The sequence below is a fragment of the Diorhabda sublineata genome, chromosome 9 (genome assembly GCF_026230105.1).
Source record: "Diorhabda sublineata isolate icDioSubl1.1 chromosome 9, icDioSubl1.1, whole genome shotgun sequence".
Lineage (NCBI taxonomy): Eukaryota > Metazoa > Arthropoda > Insecta > Coleoptera > Chrysomelidae > Diorhabda > Diorhabda sublineata.
Window position 1 is genome coordinate 14,534,003 of NC_079482.1, and position 26,726 is coordinate 14,560,728.

Below are 26,726 nucleotides of genomic sequence, written 5' to 3' on the forward strand. Positions count from 1 at the left end.
ATATCATGTCTAAATTTTATTTTTACAATAAAAAGAGTGAGGAATGTAGAGTAATGATAGATGATGACATTTTAGTATTTTTTATATATGTGTGTATAATATATAATAGGTAGTTTCTGTACTTCTAAACCTAAACGTATAATTTCTCATGAATTAAATCGCCATTACATGTAACTTGTAACAATTTTAACTAATTTATACCTCAACTTAATGAGCATAAAGGAAAATTGTTGGAACTGTTGAAATGATTATAAAACCTACTAAATTATTAAAACATTAATAAAAAATCTTGAAATTGATTCACACAGTTTATGAATAACTAAACTTAAGTCAATGTTAATCAATAGGTCTCATTTCGTCTGCATCAGGATAAATGCTTCTAAATTTTGATCAGTCATTGTTGCTCTTAGTCTGGTTTGTATTATTTTTGAAAAAACTCGTTCGCATGTAACGTGTGTTAGTGGAATCTTTAGAAAATATTTGTACTCTTTTTACAGTTCTCCAGTACATGTTTAATCCACTATCACTTCAAATTTGATACACAAATTACATATTTACGTTTTACTGTGCAAGTTAAGAAGTCTTCATCATTCTTACCCACGGTTTCTTCATCTTTATCTTTAAATAATCGTCATCTATACTTTCAATTCTCTGAATGTTTCCAGAACTATCAGATTTCCAGTCTTATCAGTACAATAATTATGTCGATGACAGCCGAGTCTAAATATAGCAGTTTATGCTTGGCAAAAAGGTTTTCCATTGTTCGATTTATGGTGTCTACAATACAGTTGAAGACATTTATCCTAAAATCATTTTCAGGAGATGAATAAACTTTTTCATTGTTACATTTTTCTCCTACCATTTTCTTTATTTTCATTGAATTTTGAAATCAGGTTCAATCAACAAATCTTTCAGATTTTCCAATTCCGAAATTAGGTTTTGGCCAACCTAGCATAGTGATAGTTTGAAGCAAGCTGATTAGAAGTCTCAATGGGCACGCAGCCCTAAAGCCTCCCAAACCCTAAAACCTACCCCTGATGAGTCCCAAATCTCTTTAACCGCCTTATAACTACCCCGAGATTTCTCTGGAAGAAAGGGCCAATTTTTCTAAATCTCGGCACAATGATAATTCAAAGAAAGCTATTAAAAAGTCTTGAAAGATACGAAATTCCAAAACCACATACTACTACAGAAAATAACCTATGAAATAGATCATTTAAGGCAATTAGGTATTGTAGGTGTTAGTTAGTTTGTATTCTACACACATCTTACTTGATTCATGCAGGCGAGTAGACACACATGTAGGTATACGTATAAATAGGTATGTACATTGTAAGATTAAATATATATGAATTACTTAAACAGTGATCGCATTATCAGTATCTTTATCTGAGATTTTTTACATTTTTGATAATCAGTTGAATATTAGAAATAGGGAATTGCTTAGCGTGTATTACTTGCAGTAGATAAATGAAGCGAGAACAAATGAGTACAATCGATAATGACGAGAATATTGAGAAATGGGAAAATGTGTTATTTAGAAGAAATACTAGAAAATAATCTTCCAATACCTACTCTATATGTGGGCACAATGATAACATATTAAGATTGAGAAAATGTGTTAAATTTTTTTTAGTAAAAAATATCTGTGCTTCTGAAAATACATGAGGATGTACTCGTAGGACAGTTCAGGGGTAGTTTCGTGCCCATTGAGACTTTTAATCAGCTTGCTTCAAACTATCAGTGTGCCAAGTTTTAGAAAACCTGGCCGTAGCTCTACTTCTTATGGTACCCTTGGACTTTTGGAGGGTAGTTTTAAGCGTTTGAAGGGGTTTAATTTCGTGCCAATTGAGACTTTTCATCAGTTTCCTCCAAACTGTGCCAAGTTTCAGAATAATAGACCGGAACTTTTTATGAGGATTGAGCGGAATCCTTAAAAAGACATTATTTAACATTGACAAATCGAAAAATATCTGTAGAAAAGATAGACTTAAGTTTGGATCTTTATCTAGTGTAAATATCATACTTGTCGCTTATATTGTCGGATCTTGTTATTCGAACCTCCTGATTTGGAGATATGGATTGAGTACCTATATCACGAATTTTGGAACAAAAAACTATTCCCATTTTGGGCGTTAATTTATGATTTGAATTGAATCCAAAAATGTATTTCAAACATTTATTCTTACCCTGAAATATGGAGAGTAAGCATATTCCATGAGTTCGTTGATAGACATTTGCTTTAATGTTTTCAATAAATCGATCGAGTTATTTTTGAAGTCAGGATTAATGAGACGACCTAAATGATATGCCTGAGTTTTTGGATCTGATTGAAAGTCATGTGGACATAAAGCCGACCCACTTTCCAATATAGCTCCTCTGAATAGTCCTGCAAAAACGTTTATATATTTAATTATTATACATGTCATTTATTTAATTTTCACAGTGTAATAAGTCATACTGAATAAATTTTTGAAATTTTATGATAGATAGTGTAATTTAACCTTGAAACCTTATTACTTGTAGCATGTACATGTACAATCATTCTATAACTTTTTTCGACGAATATTATCCGAATTTCTATAATTATTGTGGGTCACTTTCAAAACAAGGAATTGATTTGTTCATTTCTCATAACAATAAACTTAACCTACGAAATTCATATTCCTTTCATTTTACCAATACCATTACCATTACCAAAATCATTAAACCATAGTTGATAACTACAACAATCGAGCCTTTTCTAGATAAGTTTCTACCTCTTTTATTTAGAGAGTAGAGAGTGATAAGAGATCAATTGAATATGACGGATAAGATTATAAGTCGTAACAAAAATTGGATATTTCTTCTTCAACACTTGCAGAAAAGTAAGCTGACGCATTTTTGTGATGCAACAAATATCTTTTCTTATTCAATAAGTTTCTATTTTTTTCAAATACGGAATCAAAGGATGTTAATCAATCACCATGATATTGGCTTTTTCTCTAAATAATCAATAAAGATTACACCTTCCAAATCCTAAAAATGAATTTTGCTTTATATACTTTTTTCACTAAATTTTTGATTCTGGGGTATAATGGTGTAGTGAAATATAACCTACTGTGTGTGTACATTTGAATTCTTAATGCCAGCGAGCTTTCGATCAGTACTAGGCAATTCAGGCAAACTCTTTGAGATAACTTCTTTATATATAAGCTTTCATGAAAAATACTGTTTACCTTTTAGGGTTTGTAGTTATTGATTGCTGTTACTTCATTTATTTTTACAATTTGTAGATAATTAGCAACTCATATTTTGATTAGCTAAAGATTAGTGGCGTCCACATTTTAGTTTATCCCTTATTAGTGGATCGTGTATTGTATATTCCTCAAAATATTTTATGCCAAAAAGCCTACAAAGATATGACTGGCAATTTTTGTTTATATTTGTCCATTCTCTTCACTGAACTGAATTTTGCTATCAAAAATTCTGGCTATTCTGTGGAAAACGTTGCTCTTTCACAAAAACATTCTAAAAGAGATTGACTACGTACAGGTGATTATATTCACTTTTAACGACCTCTGGAACAAGTTTTCATATTTCTGTATCCACATACCACACATCCAGCTCCCTAATTACTTATGATGAAGTATTAAAAAGTACTCCATCAAGTTTGAGATCTTTGCGATAAATATCTTAGATTAAGAGTAATATGAAAATACATTTTCTCTGCAAGTAATTTCACGGTAATTTTACATTGAGAAAATAAAGCAAAAGGATAAATATAAGATGCAACATACTTATTATTAGCAAAAACATTAAAATTCAATTTTTTGTTTCTAGATTCCTAGTACTCGTATGTTCTAGGAAAGACGTTTTGAAAATATTTTTTGAGAGAATTAACGATACATAGTATGAATTTATATAAAGGGCCGGCCAAAATAAGTGAAACATCGGGTTTGTAGATTAATTATGACTTTCATTAAAAAATGTTTCCAATAATTTCTTTTGAGCTTAGATCAATGGCGTGACACACATTATTTGATCACAAGAGAAATGATGAAATAAGGGAGATATGTGAAATCCAGAATGAAGTGAGATGTCAGACAGAATGTCAGAAGAAGGTTGGCAAAGATTGCAAAGGAACAAAAACCGAATACATCCCGATCACCAGGACGACCATCTATAACAGGGATTCCAAAACTGTGGGGCGCCCCCCCTGGGGGGCGTGGAGAAAGTCCAGGAGGGGCGTGACACCCAAATAAATAAATAAATAAAAGTTACAAAAATAATTTCCTCAAATCTTTGGAATAAAGTCTTTCTAAGTTTTCATGATTATTTTTGTAAAGTTTTAATAAAGTTGTAAATTTTATCATACAAGGCTACCGTTTTTGAAACTACAAAACACACAAGAGTTCAAGGTTCTCAAACTGCCCACTCCATAGTAGTTACTGTCAAACGCAACGGCCGTGTGTAACGATATCTCCGTATGACCTTGGTGTGAGTGCGAGTTTCCTCGCACCCTTTCCACCCGTTCTGGCACAGTGCTTACCGTGAAATATCAGTCAGCAAGTTTGCTGTATTGTGGCTATAATTGCTGTGACGTTTAAATTGGAGTAATTGTTTTTGTGTTGTGTCAGTTCTGTGTGAAGCTGAATCAGAGAAGATGAACACGGCAAAGAAACGCAAGTATATTGAAGATTATATTCAATATGGGTTTGTTTCCTTTATTAAAGATAATGTTGATCACCCTCGGTGCGTTCTTTGCTATGAAGTATTAAGCAATGACGCGATGGTGCCTAATCGTCTTTTGAGACATTTGTCAACCAAATATGCCTCTTTAAAGGACAAACCTAAAGAGTTTTTCGCTGCAAAATCTCAGAATTTAAAGCGCATGAAGTTAGATAGCACTGGATCTGATGCTCAGTCATCTCTAAAAGTGCTTGAAGCTTCCTATGAATTATCTCTTCTCATTGCTAAGAAAAAGAAAAGTCACTCTATTGGTGAAACGCTTGTTGAACCATGCCTTTTAAAAGCAGCCGATGTTATCCTTGGAACTGATAGAAGGAAAAATATATCACAAATAGCACTTCCAGACAACACCGTAAAACGCCGAATTGATGATATGGCCAAGGACATTAAAAACCAGGTAGTTGATGCAATTAAAAAATCCCCGTTTTTTGCTATCCAGCTTGACGAGAGTACAGACGTAGCACAATGTTCTATTTGATTGTATATGTTCGTTACATTGAAAATGAAAGAATTAAGGATGAACTAATGTTTTCTACTGAGCTGCTGACCACTACTAAAGCTGTAGATGTGCTGAAAGCAGTATCAGACTTTTATGAGAAACACGAACTTTCTTGGCAAAAACTTATTGATGTATGTACAGATGGTGCTCCTTCAATACTCGGTTCTCGCTCAGGCTTTGTGCAGTGGGTTAAAGAGAAGAATGCTGACGTGGTTGGGATTCATTGTTTTATTCACCGTTAAGCCTTGGCAGCAAAAACGCTTCCAAACGAACTCAATGCTGTTTAAAAGCTATGTATTACAGCAGTCAACTACGTAAAGAACAGTGCATTAAATACTCGACTGTTTAAAGTCTTTGTGAAGATTTAGGAAGTGACTATTTCATACAGAAGTACGATGGCTATCAAAAGGCAATATTTTGGGAAGACTATTTGAGCTCCGTTATGAACTGATTACGTTTTTGGCACTGCAGAAACAAAAGGAGCTTAGTGCGGAGTTAAAAAAACCATGTATCCATTTTGATGTTTGTCAAATCACATTCATTTTCAATTTGTCAACGTATTAACATAATTAAGTATGAAACTCCAGTTCGATTTTTTGATATTTGAAATTAATTTAATATTAATCATGTCGAATCCATATGAACGTGAATAAATTACTTTATTGATGATTTTTGATTCCAGGGATAGAAAGAGATAGTTACAATGGGCCGCTAATAAAACTTACAATGGATAAAGATTATAGATTTGCGAAGCAAGAATGAAATTGATGTGAATAAGACATTTATGAATAACATTGTGCTTTTCGATGAAACAACAGTTTGCTCAAACGGATTCGAAAATTGTCATAATATCCACAAAATTTGAATACTTTGAGGAATGATTTTTCTTTTTTGTAAAAAACATTGAAAGGTGATAGATATTTACAACTTTTATAACATCCGATAGTATCAGAATTAATTAGTTCGCTTCTCAATCATTCTAATAATTTTCAGTTATCAGAAGAAATTTGGCTTCATCACCAACTCGTTTTGATGATACGTTTTTACAATATCTGAACATTATATTTCTTTAGAGATGGGTGGGCCAAACAGATTATATTGAGTTCTCGATAAGGTCACAGTATATTTTCCTTTCCACCGATTCTATAGATTATAAGGGAATACCTCAAACTTTTTAAAAACTAACAAGTTGAATCAAAGTCAAGGCACAAAATTTGTTAAAGTCGTTTGTTGATAAATTAGGATACTATCAGGCAGCCAACGGTTTTCACTTGAACTTTAACAATTATTGTGAATAAATGTTGAATTTTCAATTATTGTCAATCTTGCATCAAATAACTATTTCACTGTACTATTTAAAATGATGTTGTTAAACCATAATCTGTAAATCAACGACTCAATAAACATGTTATCAGTGAATTCAGCTATAACATATCTAGTAAAAAATATAAATACATATAAACCTGCAAACATCATTGGATAGTATACAAATTATACAGAAATATTTTATTCGAGGCAATTTTTCATTAAACTCATGAACAAATTAATATTTCGACCATTTTGCTCGAACCTGTATAAGTGATTTGATCTTGTAGTCTGATAAAATGAGAAGTGAAATTGGCATCCAAAAGGAAAGCCTGCATTTTTCAATATAAGTTTAGTTTAGCATATATCTTAAGGATTTATAGTTATAGGTTATAGTTGAATTAGAAAATTCTTAAAAACCACCTCTAAAATAACTTTTTTGAAAATATCTTAAGAACGTGGAAAAATATAAAAAAAGGTCCGAACAAAAAATGTAGGAACTAAAATTTTCTATAAAAACGTCTTGGATCACTTTTAACATATTTGCAGTAGAAACCGAGATATTTGCAATTACAGATCGAAATTTATTGCTCAGCCGGGTGGCATATTAAAAAGATTACAAAAAATCGAAAAAAAAAAAGAATACTTTATTTCCAAATTTACACCTACAAAGCTTGATTGATGATCTTAGAGATTTATTTTTTTTTTAATTTATAAAATTCATAAACATTTGTAATGTTTAATGTATTTTTTTCAATTTATATCATTTTTACATTTTTATAAAAGACTCGACAATTATAGTCCCATAAAAGTATAAATTTACATGAGATTTTACCTGTTCTGTTCACTTATTGAAGAATAAATTGAGTTTATGCCTCTGAGTCCCCCGGTAGAAAACGAGAGAAATATATGTAGCTTGTCTTTGTTACTCTTATACTCCAACCAGATAAGTGTCCATGATCCAAAACAACTCACACATGCCCACTTCTAGATATGTGCACTTGGGCCGTAGTAATCCCCTCCCGTGATTATATCATAAATAATAATAATATTATTAATAATAAGTGCAAGACTCTACAAATCGAGAAAGGCATGAACGGAAATATGCAACAACAGGCGATGGAAAACGGAGGAACCTACAAATACCTAGGATTTCACTAGGCTAAGCTGCTAGACCACAAGCTAGTATCCATACACCAAAAGAGTGAGGTCACTTATGCAGGCAACTTAGTCCAGGTAATCAACACCTGTGCCACACCTATTTTAACGTACTCTTTTGGAATCCTGAAGTGGACGAAAACAGAGCTACAGGGTATTCAGAGGTTGACACGAGCAATGATGACGAGGAACAACAACCACCACTCGAAGTCATCCACTATTAGAACAACATTACCCCGAAAAGAGGGTGGAAGAGGCTTGATTGACCTTCTTAACCTGCACCCTCGAGAGGTAACGAAACTATGTAAATTCTTTCATACTAAATCGGAAATCTCAACTCTGCACTGGATTATATCCAATTCGGATAAGGATTATTCACTCCTCAACCTTGCATCGCCAGATTCTGATTTAAATATAGTATTGGACACCGAGAAGCTGGAACAGTGGTTACGAAAGGCACTACACACGGTAGACATCATCATAACCGCAACCAACCGCATGTGGACAAAGAAGCTTTAAACAGAATTTCTTTCCAAAGACCGAAGGCTTCATGATGGCTTATTATTAACACTAATAACTACAAGAAAAATATTATTAAGAATCCAAACACTCAATCTGATAAATGCAGATAGTGCCAGACCATCTAACATATAACATCTGCTTGTAGTGTCTTATATAATACAGTCCTTCAGTCCTTCTTGTCAACGTAGTTATACCAAACACTCATAACATTCTCAACAAGTATCAGGTCGCGTACATTTTCTATCATTATCAATAGAATTTTGAACTAGTGTCGTACAATCATCATCTACCAAAGTATAAGCTGATAAGTCATTGATGTCTTCTCAATTAACAGTACTCATTGAAACTGGTTGTGCGTTATCAAAAGTAATTACACTGCAATTCTTGCAGATTTGTGAACAGCGCAACCCAGATTTTCGACACCAACATCGTTGAGTGGCATAATTGGTATTATAGCTGAAGAATATTGGAAAATATAGTTTCTACAAACATATTTTAATTAAAATATACTGTTTCAATAATAAAATAATAATACATAGCCAATTACCTGTTCTAACAAATCTTCAGGCACCGGTTGCTTAGTTGTCATGATTGGGATCATCAACATATTGAGTCGTTTCCATCCCCATTCCTCATTCTGAAGATTGCTTCCCTGCCATTTATAAATTTGATAGAGAACCCATTTACTATATTGAAGTAATGCTGAAGATGTAGGTAGTTGTCAGTTTAATTTCAGTCTTAGTTTGCGTAGTCAAAGTAACAAAAATTTTATAACGTAGTGTTCACTTTCCTTTATGATGTCTATATGGATAAAATATAAATATTTTACACTACAAACAGGATTACTGAACACTTGTGATAATGCTCGTGCTTGTTCATTTTTTTCTAAGATCTTGATATTTTTTTACTTTTACAAAAATAGCGCTGGTTGTGTCACAGACTGCAAAAGCGTGAGCAAATGGTTGGTTACTCAGAGTATAACAGTAACAAAGACAAACTACATATATTTCTCTCGCTTTCTACCAGGAGACCCAGAGGCATAAACTCAGGGGCAATTTATTCTTCAATAGATGAATAGGACGGGTAAAATTTCAGGTACATGTATAGTTTTATGAGGATATATATGTGGGGTCTCTCATAAAAATGTTAAAATAATGTAGATAAAAAAAATACAAATGTAAATTGGAAAACAAAGTTTAAAAATTCTTTTTTTTTCGATTTTTTAATATGCCACCCGGTTGAACAATAAATTTCGATCGTTTATTCCAAATATCTCGGTTTCTATTACAAATACGTCAAGACGTTTTTTAGTCCCTAAATATTTCAAAAAATTGTTTTTGAGGATGGTTTTTGATTATTTTTTATCCCCTGAATGAATGAAATTCAACATTTTGTGTTGATGAATAATTTTTCCCATTTTTTTTAAGATTTATCAATTCGTTTTACAGACATCTACAATACTAATCTTGAAAATATTTATCCAATTACAAATAATATCTCCTGATCTTGTGGATGATTATTTAGATGGTTCTAGTGAAATACCTGGTGAACAATAAACAATTTTCAATATATATATTTACCTTGACATTTTTCATCTAGAAGAAGATAACTGATACCAATTGAACCAGCGCTTTGTCCTGCTACTGTCACTTTAGTGGGATCTCCCCCAAAATATTTGATATTTTGGGATACCCATCGAATAGCTTGCCTTTGATCTTTAAGACCTAAGTTACTGGGTATTACACCATCATGGGTAGAAAGGAAACCTGAAATTAGTGTTCGCGACAGTTTATAAGTTTCTGTTATTTCAATTCAAAGATTAGCGTATTTTTCAATATAACACAGTTATAGAATTTAGAAATCAAATGAAACCTCATGAAAACTTTTCAAATATCAAGTATTTTGAAGTATACTGTGAAAAATTAATGTGAAGTTACATATTTGAATTTTCGAAATGTTGCCCATCATTTTTCATTAGTGATCAATCTGATCTCAAACAGAGGGAAACTTCTTCCTGAAGGTCTTGGAACGCAGCTGTTATTCCTTTTAAAATTTTCGCATATCAAAACTTTGTGTCATAGTTAATCGATTGTAGATGTCTCCATGGCTAGAAAAATAGTAGTGCTTAGACCCTGGTGTCCAGTCCATAGCTTCACTAAGATCAATCCATCTATCGTTCATCTATCCAATTAGAAGAAAGTGAGTCATTCTCACTTGACGCGACACTCCAAAGTGACGTGGAAGTTCTGTAATGAATATGTTCATTATTTCTACTGTGTCAAATTCTTTTTCCTTAGAATTCGAAGCAATTTCATTTATTGATGCATACAACTAATAGTCAGATATTCCTCAATTAACATTCTTAACATTCTTCTTGCGCATTTGCCAGAGTCACCGTGATTGAGAAGTATTCTATTTCTTTGTTGGAGTGTAAGCACCATTTCAAAAAAAACTATTGAAATAAAATATATATCTCTCATAACTAAGCGACAATAACTAAATTCGGGAATGATAGATGATATTTAAATATGAAAATGACCAAAAAGAAGCTCAACACGTAAGGTTTTATGTTACTCATTAAGAAATCACATACAACTATTACGTTTAATATTTATCCAAAAAAATTTTACAGCTTTTGTATTATCTATATCAAATGTGTTACAAATAAATAGCATTTATTTGTAACACATTTCATTTTTTCCTTCCGTAAAAGGTTATGCGTTCTCCCTTCAAAAATCAGACCCATTTTGGATCCCATCGCTCTTGGTAAGAAACAGCACCCCAGTTCTCAAAAAATAATGATAAATGGGAATGGAGAGAATGAGTTTTTCAATGGCATTTGATAGCCAAGCGATTTTATGGGAATCTAATAGTTCATCAACCTAGCTCTTCATAGTTTAAATCTATATTGTTGCCCAAAAATCCCACACGACACTTAGGAGTGAGTTCCAAGTTTTAAGTTCTTGCAGGGTTTGCTCTTCTATAGAGTTGATATCGCCAAGCAATCTCATAATTTATTGCGCCAATTTAAAATACCCTCCATTAACATGACGTCACATAACTAGTGAAAGACTTGTATTAGGTATTTGAATTCTTCTTAAAGTTTTAATTCATCTCGCATCTGACATCTGTAGACGTTGTAGTTTATTTTATTTAGGTGGTTTCCTCCATTTTTACTGAATGCAAAACTATGTAGATCGTTGCCTATTTCCATTAAGTGATAATATAGCTTTAACACTGTACTTTCGTGAGTCTATGAATAAGCCCATTTACAAGAAGAATGCTTGACATCGAGTCTTGAAGCTTTGATATTAGTACAGGCATATAACAAATTCTCCATTTTGTGAAATGGGGGAAACACGGCGGGTCTTTCAAAACGTTCGCATGCGAATTATATCACTGCATTAAGCGAAAAAAATCGATCAAAAATCACCAAACAATCCCATGTCTAAAACGCAAGGTTCAAAAATGCGGCAGCAGTCAAATACTTTTATGACTCTCTCGACCGCTCGATAGGGAAAAACTTAAACGTTCCACAAGTTTTGATTAGCTAAACCTTACTATTAATTCGCGATTAATCTATGCGTTATAGACATGTGAGTGTTTGGTGATTTTTAATCGATTTTTTTCGCTAAATGCAGTGATATAACTCGCATAGGAACGTTTTGAAAGACCATGTATAGTAGTACGTTTATTACTAGGGGTTTTTCAAATGATTTAATTGGAGTACCGTTTTTAAAAATTGAGCTTAAGCTCACATATTTATGGGAACGATCTCTAACCGCAATATTACCTTAGAGAAAATACTGTCTGAGCTAAAAAGTATTACTGGTGATCACAATGTTATTTGGTTGTAATTGAAAGTTAATGATGATAATTTTAAATTGTATCCACTTTAAGAAAATGACAGAAATATTTTCAGAAAATGTTCAAATTATTTCATATATGTATCCACACGTAGTGGAAAAGTAAGAATTTTGATTATGATGAAAATTATTGTTCTCAAAACCCTTAGTTTTACCAAGTAACAAAAATGAAGCAAATATTGACCCATAACATATATTTGTGATGAAGTACAATGGACCACTATATTTTTTATTCCATTAAAACAATTTATTAACCTAGTTATTATTATAAATTATTAACCTTGATATTGAGGGATACATCTTCAGTTTAATTTATCTGGTAATGTTGTGTCAGCTTCATTATTTATTATTGTTATATTTGTTTCGACACATATAGAAAACGATTCAATAGAGAGACAACAAAGCAAGATGTCTTTGGTTACCTATTCTAGAATAATATAAACTCAATAAATAATAGTATGCCCTTCACATAGCTACGTTACCATAACAGAAATATCAGTTCTACAAGGTTGTGAGTGAAATTTAGTTTTATCCTTGTATTAAAATATCTAGACTCAATTTAATGACAGATAATGAACTAAGCATTAAAAGTAGAAATATATTCATTTTAAAAAGATGAATTTTGGAAAGATTTCATTAGATATAAGGTGAGGGATCGGTGATGGCACTTGAAATATTGCACGATTTTTATAGAAATGAGTCATCATACAGGAAATCCTCTACTGAAGTTCTGCGTTCTGTTTGTAGTATTACTTACTTTTGTAAGAAAAACTTAAGATACAAGCAAACAATTTTTGTTAAAACGCAATATTGATCTTGATATTTATTAATTTATTGCAGGAACTTAAAATAAAATGCAGACAAAAAAGTGAACAACTGAAGTTTATGTCAAATTTTTTCAACGCCTACCGATAAAATTCCATCTTGTATACTAAAGAGAAAATAATTGAAATTTAATCGAATACAGTGATATTGAATCGTATTACAAACTCGGTTAAGTAAAAAAAAATTTATCGAAAGTTTCAAAAAATATAAGCAATCCTAATTCGGTATAATACAGGGGGTTATCGATGGAAAAATCTTATGTTTGATTTGTAACAAAGTTACCTAACACTCTGTATAGTTATATAGAGATAATTTCAAAATGTGGACCAGGAAGATATCAAACATTTTGCGTAATAAAATTTTTTGCATCTGTTAAAATAACCCAAATTTTTTCGTATATGCAATGAACACATTTAGTCACTTTTACGAATCACTTCATTTAAAGTAAAAGGTATTTATTAGGAACACAAAAAATGACATCATTAAGCTAGATGGTATTAGAATAAGAAACACCAGACATGTGAACAAAATTGTGATGTATAGTGTCTTTTTGTTAAATTTATTTCCAACACACCAATTCTGCTTTCTCCTTTTATTTCGGTGTGGGTACATTTCTCTCTTTAGAGAAGATCATTTATCATTGTTGGATCTCATTGTTCGAATTCCCATTGTCCAGCTAACCTTATAAAATTTTCCACCCTTCTTGTTACTTTGAATTGTTAGAAAGAAATTATAAATTATTAAGGGGAATTGTTGATGATATTCATTATGCGATTGATAAATAATTTACAGTATTTCATAGATTATCCACGGTTTACATCCCGTTTGTTGCCTTAAAGTTACCATAGTTCCAAAATGTTTCTACTCGACAAAAATCAACAAAAATCACGAATATTACAATAGAATAAGGTGAACTTTGTGGTGTTATATAACTCCTTCCTAGTGAAGCAGATGAAATGAAATTTGAGTACATTTTGACTAACAATATCTAATTTAATAGGTTTTAGAAATGTTATTATTCTTAACTGAACGTTATATCTAACAATACATGGAAATGCTCGTACTCATCTGTTGGGGGCCTTGGTATCAAAAAACCAACAGTATGAGTCCCAGAACCGCAATACATGATTATCAAATTGTTGTTTGTTTCATACCAAGGCCTCCAATAACTCAGGTCCACACTTATACAACTTTGAAATACAAGATCCTATACTGATTGGACTGGATTTTTATGAAGCGTTACAATTTTTTTAAATGTATCCGTTTTGTCTGTGGGGCCTGATTTACGCGACAAAAAAATTTTTTAATTCACATAATGCTTATCAATTAATAATAATTAATGACTTTATCCATACTTTATACTAGCATAGTTTATTACTTCATAATTCTCAAATCAAATATTCATCGAGTTCTATCAAGAGTACCTTTTTGGTGTAAAATTAAATAATGATTGAGTTCACTTGATATTTAGCTTAATGAATCTAATATTGAAAAAGTTATTTTCAATACTAAGAGGGACGAACCGTGTAACAAGTGCCCTCTATGAGAGTCAGACAAAAAACCAATTCATTGGATGTATCAGGTTCTAAAACATATTCGTATGGAATTTCAATACAATTTGTCAGTAGTTGCGGCAAAATCGTAAAAAATTTGTACAATTTTTTCTCTTCAACGTCCTTTATCTTGAATACGGATGATGATACGAACATTTTTAAATTATCAAACCCCAAATATTTTCCAGTTTTCTATCTATCCTAAAGACAGGATCACCTTTTGAAACGCCCTATATATAATAAGAATAAATACAAAGCAATATTATGATTAGTATATCTTTCTACTGGCATCATTGTAACAAATTTTTACTTTCATTTTCAGTCTAATATTCTTATCAGTATACTAATTAGTTGGTTTTCAAGTATGTTAGTGTGTTATCAGACTCATACAAAGTAGAAGTAAACAACGGCTATTTGTGAAATTTTGACAATTATTCTCTCAAATTAAGCATGAATTATCTATGGAAATATAGGTTTGATAAGATATGTGCTACTAATAATATATTTCAAAATATAACAATTTGAGTATATTACCAATAATTATTAAATTATGAAAATATGCAAAAATGTTACTGTTCGATGATTGTTGATAGTGTGTTTCGTTTTCTAAGCTATTGAACATATTTTTGTTCCAATTATCATGATAGAAATAGGAGTAATTGATATTTAAGCCATATCTCAGACATTAACGCATCAACTAATTAACAATTTATATCTTTCATACAAAAATCAATATCAATTTCAATTACTCTAACTAACGAGGTTACGAAGAGGTGGTTATTGCGAATGAGAATACATCACTTTTATAATTTTTGGCAGGAAATCATCCTAGACCAGTTACAAATTTATTCTAATACTTAATTCTCTGGACCTTGTTGTGTTCAGTGTCCCTGATAGTGACCATGAAAAAACGTTTTTTTTTAAATATTTTAACAAACGCTGTCATAGTCGAACAATGTGATCTATTTATCAACGGTATTGGTTAAATTCATTTCAGAAGCTTTATTTCGAGAGTGCCAAATGAAGTCGAGAAGGACAATTTATAACAGAAAAGCCAGATTTTGTAATGCTCACAGTAAGCATGCGGAAAGAATTGCTAATGACCTTACCTATACTTAAAAAAATCAACGCATATTAATGAGCGAAAGACCAAGTGTACAAAATCTGATTGAGCTTTTACTACATACCGAGATTATAGCATCCAGCAAACGGAGGTAACCAAATATCTCGAGAATTCGATAAAATATATAAAAATCAAAGCAAAGTTTTGTGTTTTTACTATAGTCGAGAGGAATATGTGGAGATTTTCATTGATCTCCTAAGGGTACGATATTTCTCTTAATTCTAACATATTTGAAAAGGTCAAGACGAAGAAGAGCGAATATGGATGTTTTGGTGTGGCAGTTTGACTATGATGGTTGAGATATATTGTAGGAAAAGAAAGAAATATCAAGGATACCACCTAAAAAGCTACTGATAATGACAAGAACAAGTGGAGAAAGCTGTTAAAGTAACAAAGCGATGTGTATATAATATCAATGATTATATATCCATACCTTACTTCTATATTGCAGCATCTTAAAATTAATCATTTTAGAGTTAAACCGATATTATAAATGTCGACATTGAGTTTAATACATTTCTATACAGAACCAATTTAACCTCTAGATGTCACTAGTTACATTAAGGAATTATCCTGAAATCGAAAAGCACGGGAGTTCTACACCGTAACATAGACGCCCTCTTGTTCGGCCTCGGCTGGATCGGCCTCTGGATGGTTCGGCCGGTCCTAAGAGGATGAATCATATCCGCGCCACGCCGCGAATGACTTTCGACAGCTCTTTACTTGAATGTTTTGTTTCCGGCCGTGCAAACAAACTACATACAGTTTTTATGTCAGTTTAGTGTATGGGTGGTTTCGTTATCGATCGGCTGCACTTTACCTGTGACATTCGTTATTGTTATAAAGTGAGATTTTACTGTACCGGACGTTATTTTGTGAGTGTATGTTTGAGTAAGTGTTGTGTAAGTGAGTGCGCGTGTTTACTTGAAGAAAAATGTTTTCTAAAATTAGTGAAAAACGTAAAAATACGTTTGTGAGTATGCAACAAATACTTGATATCCTAGAGAGTCTAGACAAGGGTGAATCAGTCCAAAGTATTTGTAGAAAATTCAATATCGGTAAAAGTACTGTGAATGACTGGCGTAGGAACCGAAAATCCATTGAATCTTTTTGTAAACAAATTGAAACTGAAAAAATTCTGTCTACTCGATGTACTTTAAAAAAACCTAAACTTGAACAAGTTGATGACGCTTTGTGGCTGTGGTTTATGCAAGAGCGCAGGCGTGGTACTCCACTAAGTGGTCCAATTTTAAAAGAGAAGGCAATCATCCTTCACGTAAAACTTGGGGGAGAAGGTACGTTTACTGCAAGTGATGGCTGGCTGGTAAGATGGAAAAAACGCCAAGGAGTTCACTTTATCAGCGTATGTGGGGAAAAATGTCAGCAGATCAGCCAGCAGTAAGTCAATTTTCAGAAAAGTTTAAGAGAATCATTTCTGTGAAATAAAATTTAAAGAATCGACGAAACAGGACTAAATTTTAAATTGTTGCCACGGAAAACTTTCACGACCCCATAAGAAATGTCAGCTCCAGGGATTAAAATCAACAAAGAGAGAATTACAGTTACTTTGTGTTGTTCGAACGCATCAGGGTCACATAAGCTACCTCTCTTCGTCATTGGAAAATCAGTAAAACCTAGAGCATTCAAGAATCTAAATATGAGTTGTCTCCCAGTGTACAACAGAGCACAGAAATCTTATTTGTTCAAAGAATGGTTTGTTGCCGAATTTGTTCCTAAAGTGAAACAACATTTAACATTCTTGAAGTTGCCAATTAAGGATCTGCTTGTGCTTGACAATGCACCTACACATCCTGAAGAGGACCTAGAATGTCAGGGTGACAGTGGCATCAAGCTTTTATATATGCCACCTAATGTCACAAGCATTGCCCAATCCATGGACCAAGGGGTGATTGTATGTTTTAAATGAAAATATCGCAGGAAACTTCTCTCCGAAATTTTAGGTAAATTAGACAATGAGGGTACCTAATTCAGGCCCTAAAATCTATAAACTTGAATGACGTCATTTATATGGCAGCTAAAGCATATGATGAGATTCCTTCATCAACGTTTACAAAGTCTTGGCGGAAGGTCTGGTCGGATGTAAAAGAGATCGTTGACAAGGCCCAACAAGAAAACCCAAATCTTGATGAAACCACCATGACTACACCCAGATGTACCCAGATATTGGAACAAGATGACAACCAATCAATGTTATCAGATCTTCAACGACTGCCCACAACAGGTGATTCTAACAACCTTGTTGAGAGTGACGTTATGGAATGGATTGTAAGCAATGATAAATATTCAAGCTGTAATAAATCAAGATGCTAATGACATAGATGAGGAAGAGGACGGGGAAGAAGAACGTAGTGAGGGAAATTTAATCCATGAAGAGGGTAGCGCCGCACTTGAACGTGTAACAATGTACGTTAAGCAACAAGCGTCTGCTGCTGCTGTTGACGTAATGTTCATGACTATGCCTTCAAGAACACTATGGTTCAAAAAAAGCAAAAGAAAAGAACAGATTTCTTTTAATTTTTCAAGGTTATGTGTATTGTAAAGTGATTTCCGCAAATGTATTTTGAGTTGGTTTTGTTCAGTGTGTATAGTATGTTTTTATTTTCATTTACGTAGGTAATAGGTTTAATAGGGTTATTTTAAACTTTGGTATTACATCCGGTTAGTTCGACCATTTTGTCGTTGGGCCGAACTAGAGAGATTGTACTGTAGATTTGTTACAGTATTGAACTACGTCTTCATTTGTTTATGTTCGGACTTTGTTATTGTTACTTCTGTATAATCAACCAAAATGAGTGATTTCTCTTTTAATAATGCAAGTAAAAATCACAGTGAGACGCGTAACAGTTTTATGTTGCGACTAGCAAAAGCTAAATTCCAGGAACCGATATTAAAATTTTGGTAATTGAGCATATCTAAAATGGAGGAGACAACATGCATGCCACGATTGAAAAAGAGAAAAAACGCATGCTAAAAAGTGGTCTTATATATACATCTGTCGTGTACAAACTTCGCAGGGAAAAATTGGAGCTGAAACCCAAACATCCTATGGAAGTTGTAAGCCGCGAACAAAGCATCTATCATCACAAATCAGAAATATTGGGACCCAGTCTGTATAGAGATAGAATTCTGTGGAGAAACTCCCCTCCCCTACACTTCACAGTATTATGAAAAGAAAGAATAGCTTCTCAAATAATTTCAATATAGAATATAGTAATAAGAAGTAAAACGATGAAAACACTATAATTATATAACAAAGAGATAATATCACTAAATACCAAACAGGCGGTATGAAAACAGAAAACAAAGCGTCTGAGATAGGAGTGGAAGAAAACATTCTGTTAATGTAAGACCTGGAGCACATTACAAGTGGACAATCAAGCAAATTGAAGATACCCTCAGATAAATATGAATCAGAAGTATGAAAAGTAGAAATTAGACATAGAATATCAGTAAATTTTACATGGAGATTTAAGTAGATATGAGATGCATTCAGATCAATTACAATTAGAAATATAGAAGTATACATTAAAAATAATATTAGATAGACGGCCAGCCAGAAAAGCATTGAGCTCTTCGATAAATTCCAAAATAGTTGAGGAATAATTTACCCTTATGTGAACCAGAATTTAATTGTGAAATTTGCACCTACGGAGACAATAAAGTAGACCTTAAACAAGTGAATACACTTCTGAGAAACCATGACCAAAAGAGAGCATACAAATGCTTTAGATATAGCACATTCTCAAATGGGCAGTAAGTATGATTACAGATAACATAATTATTTGATATAAGGCACCACAGACTTAGGGGCTTACTGTATAGAGCATGAAGATTAAATATATGTCCCGGCGAATATCCTAAAGGTCAATTAATGGTCAGGTATTGAGCAACTACTACTTTCAGAGATATTTATTAAAAGCGGAACAGAAAGCGTGATAGATCTTCCAGGAATCGACACCATGTTAAGTACGTATACATATCATTTAATGATCAGTCCAAATGAGTTTACTGATGCTGAGGCAATCAAATGTCTCTACTGGAATAAACAATATTTTTTGAGTTTTTGAATACTACAGTTGAGTGAACATTTCAAGACATTGGTGATTATATTAAATCAATTCTTACCTAGTGGTCCCAATCTGTAATTAATAGTTACTACGACTATATCAAAATCCATGAAAAAATTTGGTTTATAAAGTTGCTTCGATTTATATTGAAAAGCGCCTTCATGTATCCAAACAAGTACTGGCAATTCATTATTTTCGCCTTTTCCTAAATTCTGTATGAAAAAATAAAACAATTGATGGATAGAAGATTTCATTGATTCATTTATTTGAACTCACAAACTTCATTTCAATGTCTCTTAAACGCTTAGTCAATCAGAACGTCACAGCGACATAAACCCAATGCATAATCTAGATTTCAAACAAATGGATTCAACCATTTCTATAAGAGTTTGCAAATATGTCGAGTGGATTAGATATGGAGGGAATATTACTTCCATACCTCCCATCACTTTTGCATAGAGAAAGGAAATTGGCGTTAGATAGAAAAAGTATAGAGAATATTATCATTTCTGCCCAGATATTTCGACATTTGACTATCGATACAAACTTTCGTTCGTCTTGAGAATATTTCGAAGAAGTATATTAATAGACCAGACTCGTTAATATTTAAAACAAAAAAATAGTAGGATGGAACTGATTGGGAAAGGAAGAGAATATAACAAAAAACAAAAATTTTAAATGCAAAATAATGATAATTATATCAAGCTACGTCGCTAAAAACGCATTTCTACTTCTATGATAATTATATCAATCAAAAAATGATTTTAGTAAAGCTCGTTTTCTACAATTAAAAGTATTTGAAGGCAATTGAATAGCTGCTTTTTTCAGGCGTGGTTTTCCTTTTAGACTGAACTAGATATGCTTCTATAATCAACAGAATCAGACAAAGTGTCCGTCTATATTTACGTGGAGCTACCAGTCTTTGCTGTTTATCTAACGAAGAAAGCGAAAATGAAGATGACGGTGATATACGTCATTTAACGGGTAACCTGCAGAATTAGTTCTCAGAGGTACCAGGATTGAAACCAATCCAACTCAAGATGTTGATATCGAATCAGCGGTAAATGAAGATCGTACTGACGAGGAGCTACAAATTGCTACGAAGCTAAAAAAATGTCAAAAAAACTTACGTGCAAATGTCATATAAGTAGATTTTAATTAAATCTGGAAATAAATTGGAGACGAAACAAACAAATTTCCAATATAACTGAAGAGGATATCCAATGTTTGGTTAGTATTGCAATAGTGATAGTGGATATAACGTTGCCCCATCAAATCGAAACTATTAGGACTAAAAGCCATATCTTTAGAATGAGCTTATCAGCAATGGAATGAGGCGAAATAGATTTACCACTATATAATACGGATATTCACTAACTTTAAAGCTTTTGAGTCTTGTGAAATATTATAGTATGAAAAACTTCGTCCCACCATCTGACATCAATTATGATGATGTAAGTAAGATTAGGTATTTGGACAGCCATCAATGAAACAATTTATTCGTGGTAAGCTAATTCGATTCGACGATAAAGTCACATGTCTAAACTCTTTGATGGCTATTTGATTAATGTCGATGTTTATCAAGGAAAGATCCAAAAACTAAATGTCGAGAATCCTGTGCGAACGTCTGAATGAAATTGAATGCATTAAAATACTTTTTGGACAACTTTTTGTAGTATCAGTTTATTTTAGTTCTTGAGACAGATGGGATATTTAGAAAAGGGAACATTTCTCGAGCACAGATTCCGGTACAACATGAAGAGGAGATACACAATGTAAAGAATCTGAAGTAGAGGAACTAATACAAGCATATTCTAGCTTATTACAAGCTTAATACAAGCTTATTATATAATACAAGCGTATTATGTTTATTCGCTGAAAAAATAATGGGGTGGTAACTACGCCATCTACCATGGGTTAACAACGGCAGTTAATGTGGAAAGATATTCTCCGGAACAGAAGAAAAATATTGTGGTCCACATACCACAGCTGATTTATAGATATAGGTAAGGCTGATACAGATCGCATGGACCAAAATATGAACTGTTATCACTTCGTAATACGTAAAAAAATGGTGGTGGCCCGGTTTTTCATGGATTATCGATGCTGCTTTTCAGAATTCGTGGATATAATAGTAAAAAATTAGTAGAATATCTCAGTTACAGTTTAGAAGAGAACTTATTTAAAACGTCATTCTATTGCAAAAAGACGTCCAGGAATATCCGGCAACTACATCTCAATATCAAAAGTTGTGAATGTTATTACATTTGATCACATTCATCATTATGTTGTCTATTCGCTAGAAAAATCACACAGAAGATGCGCTGCCAATAACTGCGAATCTCAGACACGGAAATTCTAAGTGCTAAGTTTCTTTGTGTGTTGGATCCTTTTATATTATATGGATCAATTCATTTGAAGTTTCTAAATTTTATAGCAAAATTACGATCAAAACAATAACTCGCTTTAATGTTGAAATCTTTAATTTCTGTCTTATTTTGTCTTAATATCGAAGAAGTACCCCAACTTTCAATTGGATTCAAATAATCAGCTTTTTAAGACAAATTTTCTGTTTTCTCTTGGTATGGAAAATATACAGAGTAATTTTTATGGACAGAATGCCTCAATTACCCCGTAAGCAGCTTATAATGAACTTTGTTATTTCAAATGTATATTTTTCGCGATTGAAAATACTTATTTTTTTCATCTAATGTTCCCTATACCTATCTCGGCGTTATCTCCGCCGAAGTTAAAATAATACATTTAGGTGGCTATGATTGCTACAATTACAAATTTGACGTTCCAATAAATTATTAAGTGTATTGAAAATCACAATGGATCGTTTATCTAAAAAAGAACGAATTGATATTTTAATGATATTAGGATATGGCGATAGGAGTAGAAGTCGACAAGAAACGTGTAATATTTTTAAGAATTTATATCCTATCTGAAATCCCTACTGTCAGTAAATTAGTAAAAAAGTTTAACGAAACAGGTTCAGTAGAAGATTTATCCAAATCAGGGCGTGAAAAAACTGCAGACAAATCTTTAGATGTTTGTGTCCTACCATCAGTTATGAAACTTTCACGTGATAATAAAATCCATTCATATAAAGTATTGTCAGATTTTAACACACGTGAAGAGTTTGAGACCTAATGATCTCCAAGTAAGTATTTTCAATTACATTTAACAAAAACTTCATATTAGGAATTTTCAGACATTAACAATAACCCGAACGACAATATTTGGCTACAACAAGATGTGTTGCACTATGCATGTGTGGTAAGGCAATACCTAAATAATGTCTTTCGCAGAAGATGGATTGGAAGGCGTTGTTTTATCGAATGCCCCCCGCGATTACTCGACATGAATCTTTTAGATCATTTCCTGTGGGGTAACTTAAAAAACATCGTTTATAAAACAAAACCTGTCAATATTCAGGAATCAAAAGATAGGATTACCACAGGGATAAGATGAATATTGCAGTCAGGGAAATTGCAAAATGTGTTGCAAAGTTTTAAAAATCGGATGGCTTGTTGTATTGAAGTAAATGGACAACATTTTGAGCATCTGCTCTAATCTCCTTTACTGTATGTTTTCTAGAATTCGTAATATTTCTACTTCACAAATGTGGATCTACTTTGTCTTCAGTTGTTGTAAGCTTTCTTGCGCCATGATTTGGATAAATAATTTTCTGCACCAGTTGTACTAGCACATAAATTATCGAAGAATATTTAAATTAAATGAGTTCTTTCAGTCGTAGCCATCTAAATGTACAATATTTGTTGTGGAGATTCTATAAATGTAGCTATAACTCCGAAATTATTGCATTTAGGTACAATGAATATTACATGAAAAATAATCAGAATTTCTTAAGTATTTCTAAAAACACAAAATATATGGGGTGATCCATTTAAAATAACAAAGTTCATAATTTTTCCGGAAAAAGGAAATATCTGACAACAATCACAAGACCCTTGCGAACAAAAATTTATAAAAATCGTACAAGCCGTTTCCGAGATAATTGAGGCGTTCCATACATAAAACACGTTCCGTATATTACCGTGATAATTTTTCTCAAAAGATACAAAAAAAGGATTCTCTTTCAATCATTTTGTACAATTTTCAGCTAAACATTAAAGTTTCACATCTTCCGTAAATTATTTTTTCTTCCATTTTAATCATATCCTCTTTGTTTTTCAATTGATTCCGTCCTACTACTTTTTTTTACTTCTTTCAAAGGCTTTAGTCTTAGTCTACAATTATTCATCTTAAAAAATAAATAAATGTGTCACAAATTGGAAAAACCTTTTCGACTGACTTCGACTTTAAAGTAATATTTTTGTAATTGTTGTTGGAAATACTTCCGTGGTTATTAAATACTTGACGTGCTATAACCAGTTGGATACAATAGAAAATAATGTCATAACGCGCAGCTAAGGTTCAGCGTACTTACGCTTTATCTTGCAGTAAAATTACGTTCTGTTTGACGAAGTCTCAAAATAATTTTATTATTTTTTATTATAATGGAATAATATATTAACTTACCGCGGGTGAATAAATATTCAGATATAAGCAGTCTTCTGAACCTATTATATGAAATGAAGGGTTTCCTGGAAAATCCGAATAATCTTTCAATAGTATCGATTGCACACATTTATGACTGTTATCATCAGCTTTAAGAACACCACTCCAACAAGTGTCTAGTTTTCTTGAAATCTATTAAATAAATAGATGCCTTGTTTAAAACATTAGCAACTAACATATAGTTAATACTCTTACATTAGAGCACTCAGAGCAGTTGAGTATTTGTTATAATCCAAATTTTTACGCATATTTATGATTAGAATATATATATCTACCAGATTGCCTATAAAAATGTGGCCGCTAGTATTTACATTTTTTTTTTAAATTAAGGTGTCTCGACAACTAAGATCATTGACACATTGTATAGTTATGATACAATTATTAGCTTTAACTACAACACCTCAACATTAACTAAATGTTTGGATTACACACATTAAGAAATTACATTACATTATATAGATAGATTAATGTCTTTTAATTAATGGTTTAGGCATGTTTACCGTTCCACATTATTTAGACTTTCTTTAAGCGAATTTCCTAGCTGGTTGCTACGGCGTTTATTGCAGTATTGTGAACAAATTTTTAGTATGTGATTAACCGTCAGTGGTATTTTGCGGTGCTAACATTTGAGAGGATCAGAAGTGACCATTACGTAGACTGCGTACAACAACTGAGATTCTACGATTCTTGGGAAGTGGGTTTTTGAAGTCGATGGACCGTTGAATTTTATGTAGCTTCGTGCTTCAACTTGCCAAGTGATTTGTCCATCGGTCGGGTATGGAACGTTTTATGCTAGTTATGAGATCATTGTGAATTTGTATCGAGTCACTGTGGAGCTTCGACGTGGAATCTTCTTTTCTAGCTTGATCTGCAATAATAGGTTGTACTGGATATATTTGTCTAATGAAGTTTCTAGAAAGTGTCTGTTTGTCGCCAGGGGATAGGGAGTTCAAGGCTTGGAGAATTGCGTCTCTAGCGAAAGATATATATATATATATATATATATATATATATATATATATATATATATATATATATATATATATATATATATATATATATAGAATAGATAATAGTAGTATATTGAGTGGAATTGATAATATTCAGAAATCGTTCAGCATATGTGTAGATACGTATTATATTATAGTTTTGCTTTTTGCAAGGACAGGATAAGATAAGAATGGGGGCTATTTCAGATGGGTTGATATTGGTTATGAGGGTTGATAGGATTGCTGAAAGTGATTGAATTTTAAAGGCAGAAATACTGGTGTTAGATAAACGACTTATAAGAAGATAAACTGGATTATTGGGTTGTACTAGAACTTTTTCACTTTACGACATGAGAAGCAGTTGTCGTCTCAGCCATGGGGAGGTTCATTAAATTTACGATAGATGCTTGATATAATTTGCTAGCTGACATCTAAATAAAGTAGAGTTTTACACATCAGAAGATATTTTTTATTTGGTGGTTTAGAAGTAACAACCAGTTAAAAGGAATTCCTGACCAAGTTGATTCACCGCTTCCTGAATCAAGTTACATGTGGTTTGGTTATTTTTACCACTACAAAAGATGATTAGGGATATGGGGTACCTACGCCTATTGGAATTGTGTCATGAAAATTTGGCCGTTAATGGACACCTGGAATGATCTATCAGTTGTATATGTTGTATAAAAGGAAAAATGTTACCTTGAAAGTTGTACTATCTCAGTTAGTCAAGTATTGTTGATTTTGATAGGGTATCAAAGTCACTTTCAAAATCGAGTGCAACAGCTACAGCATCCTGTATTTTGAAGAGAAAGTCTCAATGAATGTCTGTTGATAGGAAAGAATTTCAATAGTACTGCGGTATGTTCTAAATCCCGACTGAGTTGAATCAATTATTTTACATAAGTGCCAAAGTATTCTTTTATTAATCATCTTTTCCATTAGTTACATACATATTTACATACATTGTACATGTTAAGAGAAGGGACGATAAGAGTTGAGATCTGTTGATGGTTTATATCATTTTATCACGGGATTTGATATTGAGTCTCACCATTGCGTTGGGAACTGATGTTTAGTCCAGATGATGCTATATAATTCCAGTAATTTAGTTGAAGAGATCGGTGATAGATATTTATAAAAGAGCGGCAAAATTTTCACAGCAAGAGAGAATAGGTTTGTTCTTCGGAAGAGAATGGAAGATTCAGAATTTCAAGATCAAATATTTCAGTTGGAGAAATGGGGATTATTATGGTTATTGGGACTGCGTTTCTCTTAAAAACGAGTAGCTACTGAGTTTGCGATTTTTTTATTATCCGTAACAATGTTACCATTGAGTATCAGCGCTGGAATTTTATTCTGTGTTCTAATGCCTTTCATTTGTCCTTGAGGTGTATCAGAGGTAAGCGTGAAAACATAGTTATTAAAGATGCTTTTTTACTCTGCTTTATCACCCATCCTGTTTCGACTGTCAGGTTTCTGA

The 26,726-nt window shown here is 32.5% G+C and overlaps 1 protein-coding gene across 2 annotated transcripts in view; it reads right to left on the reverse strand.

Annotated features, from left to right (window-relative positions):
* The window catches only part of LOC130448610 (cocaine esterase-like), a 49,067-nt gene that overhangs the window by 12,907 nt on the left and 9,434 nt on the right, over positions 1-26,726 (reverse strand). For both annotated transcript variants that reach the window (XM_056786041.1, XM_056786039.1), the window contains exons 3-6: positions 24,219-24,389; positions 19,729-19,882; positions 9,796-9,981; positions 2,190-2,389 (exon numbers count right to left, since the gene is read on the reverse strand). In XM_056786041.1, coding sequence (XP_056642019.1) covers positions 2,190-2,389; positions 9,796-9,981; positions 19,729-19,882; positions 24,219-24,389 — 711 coding nt within the window. The remainder of the gene's footprint in view (positions 1-2,189; positions 2,390-9,795; positions 9,982-19,728; positions 19,883-24,218; positions 24,390-26,726) is intronic.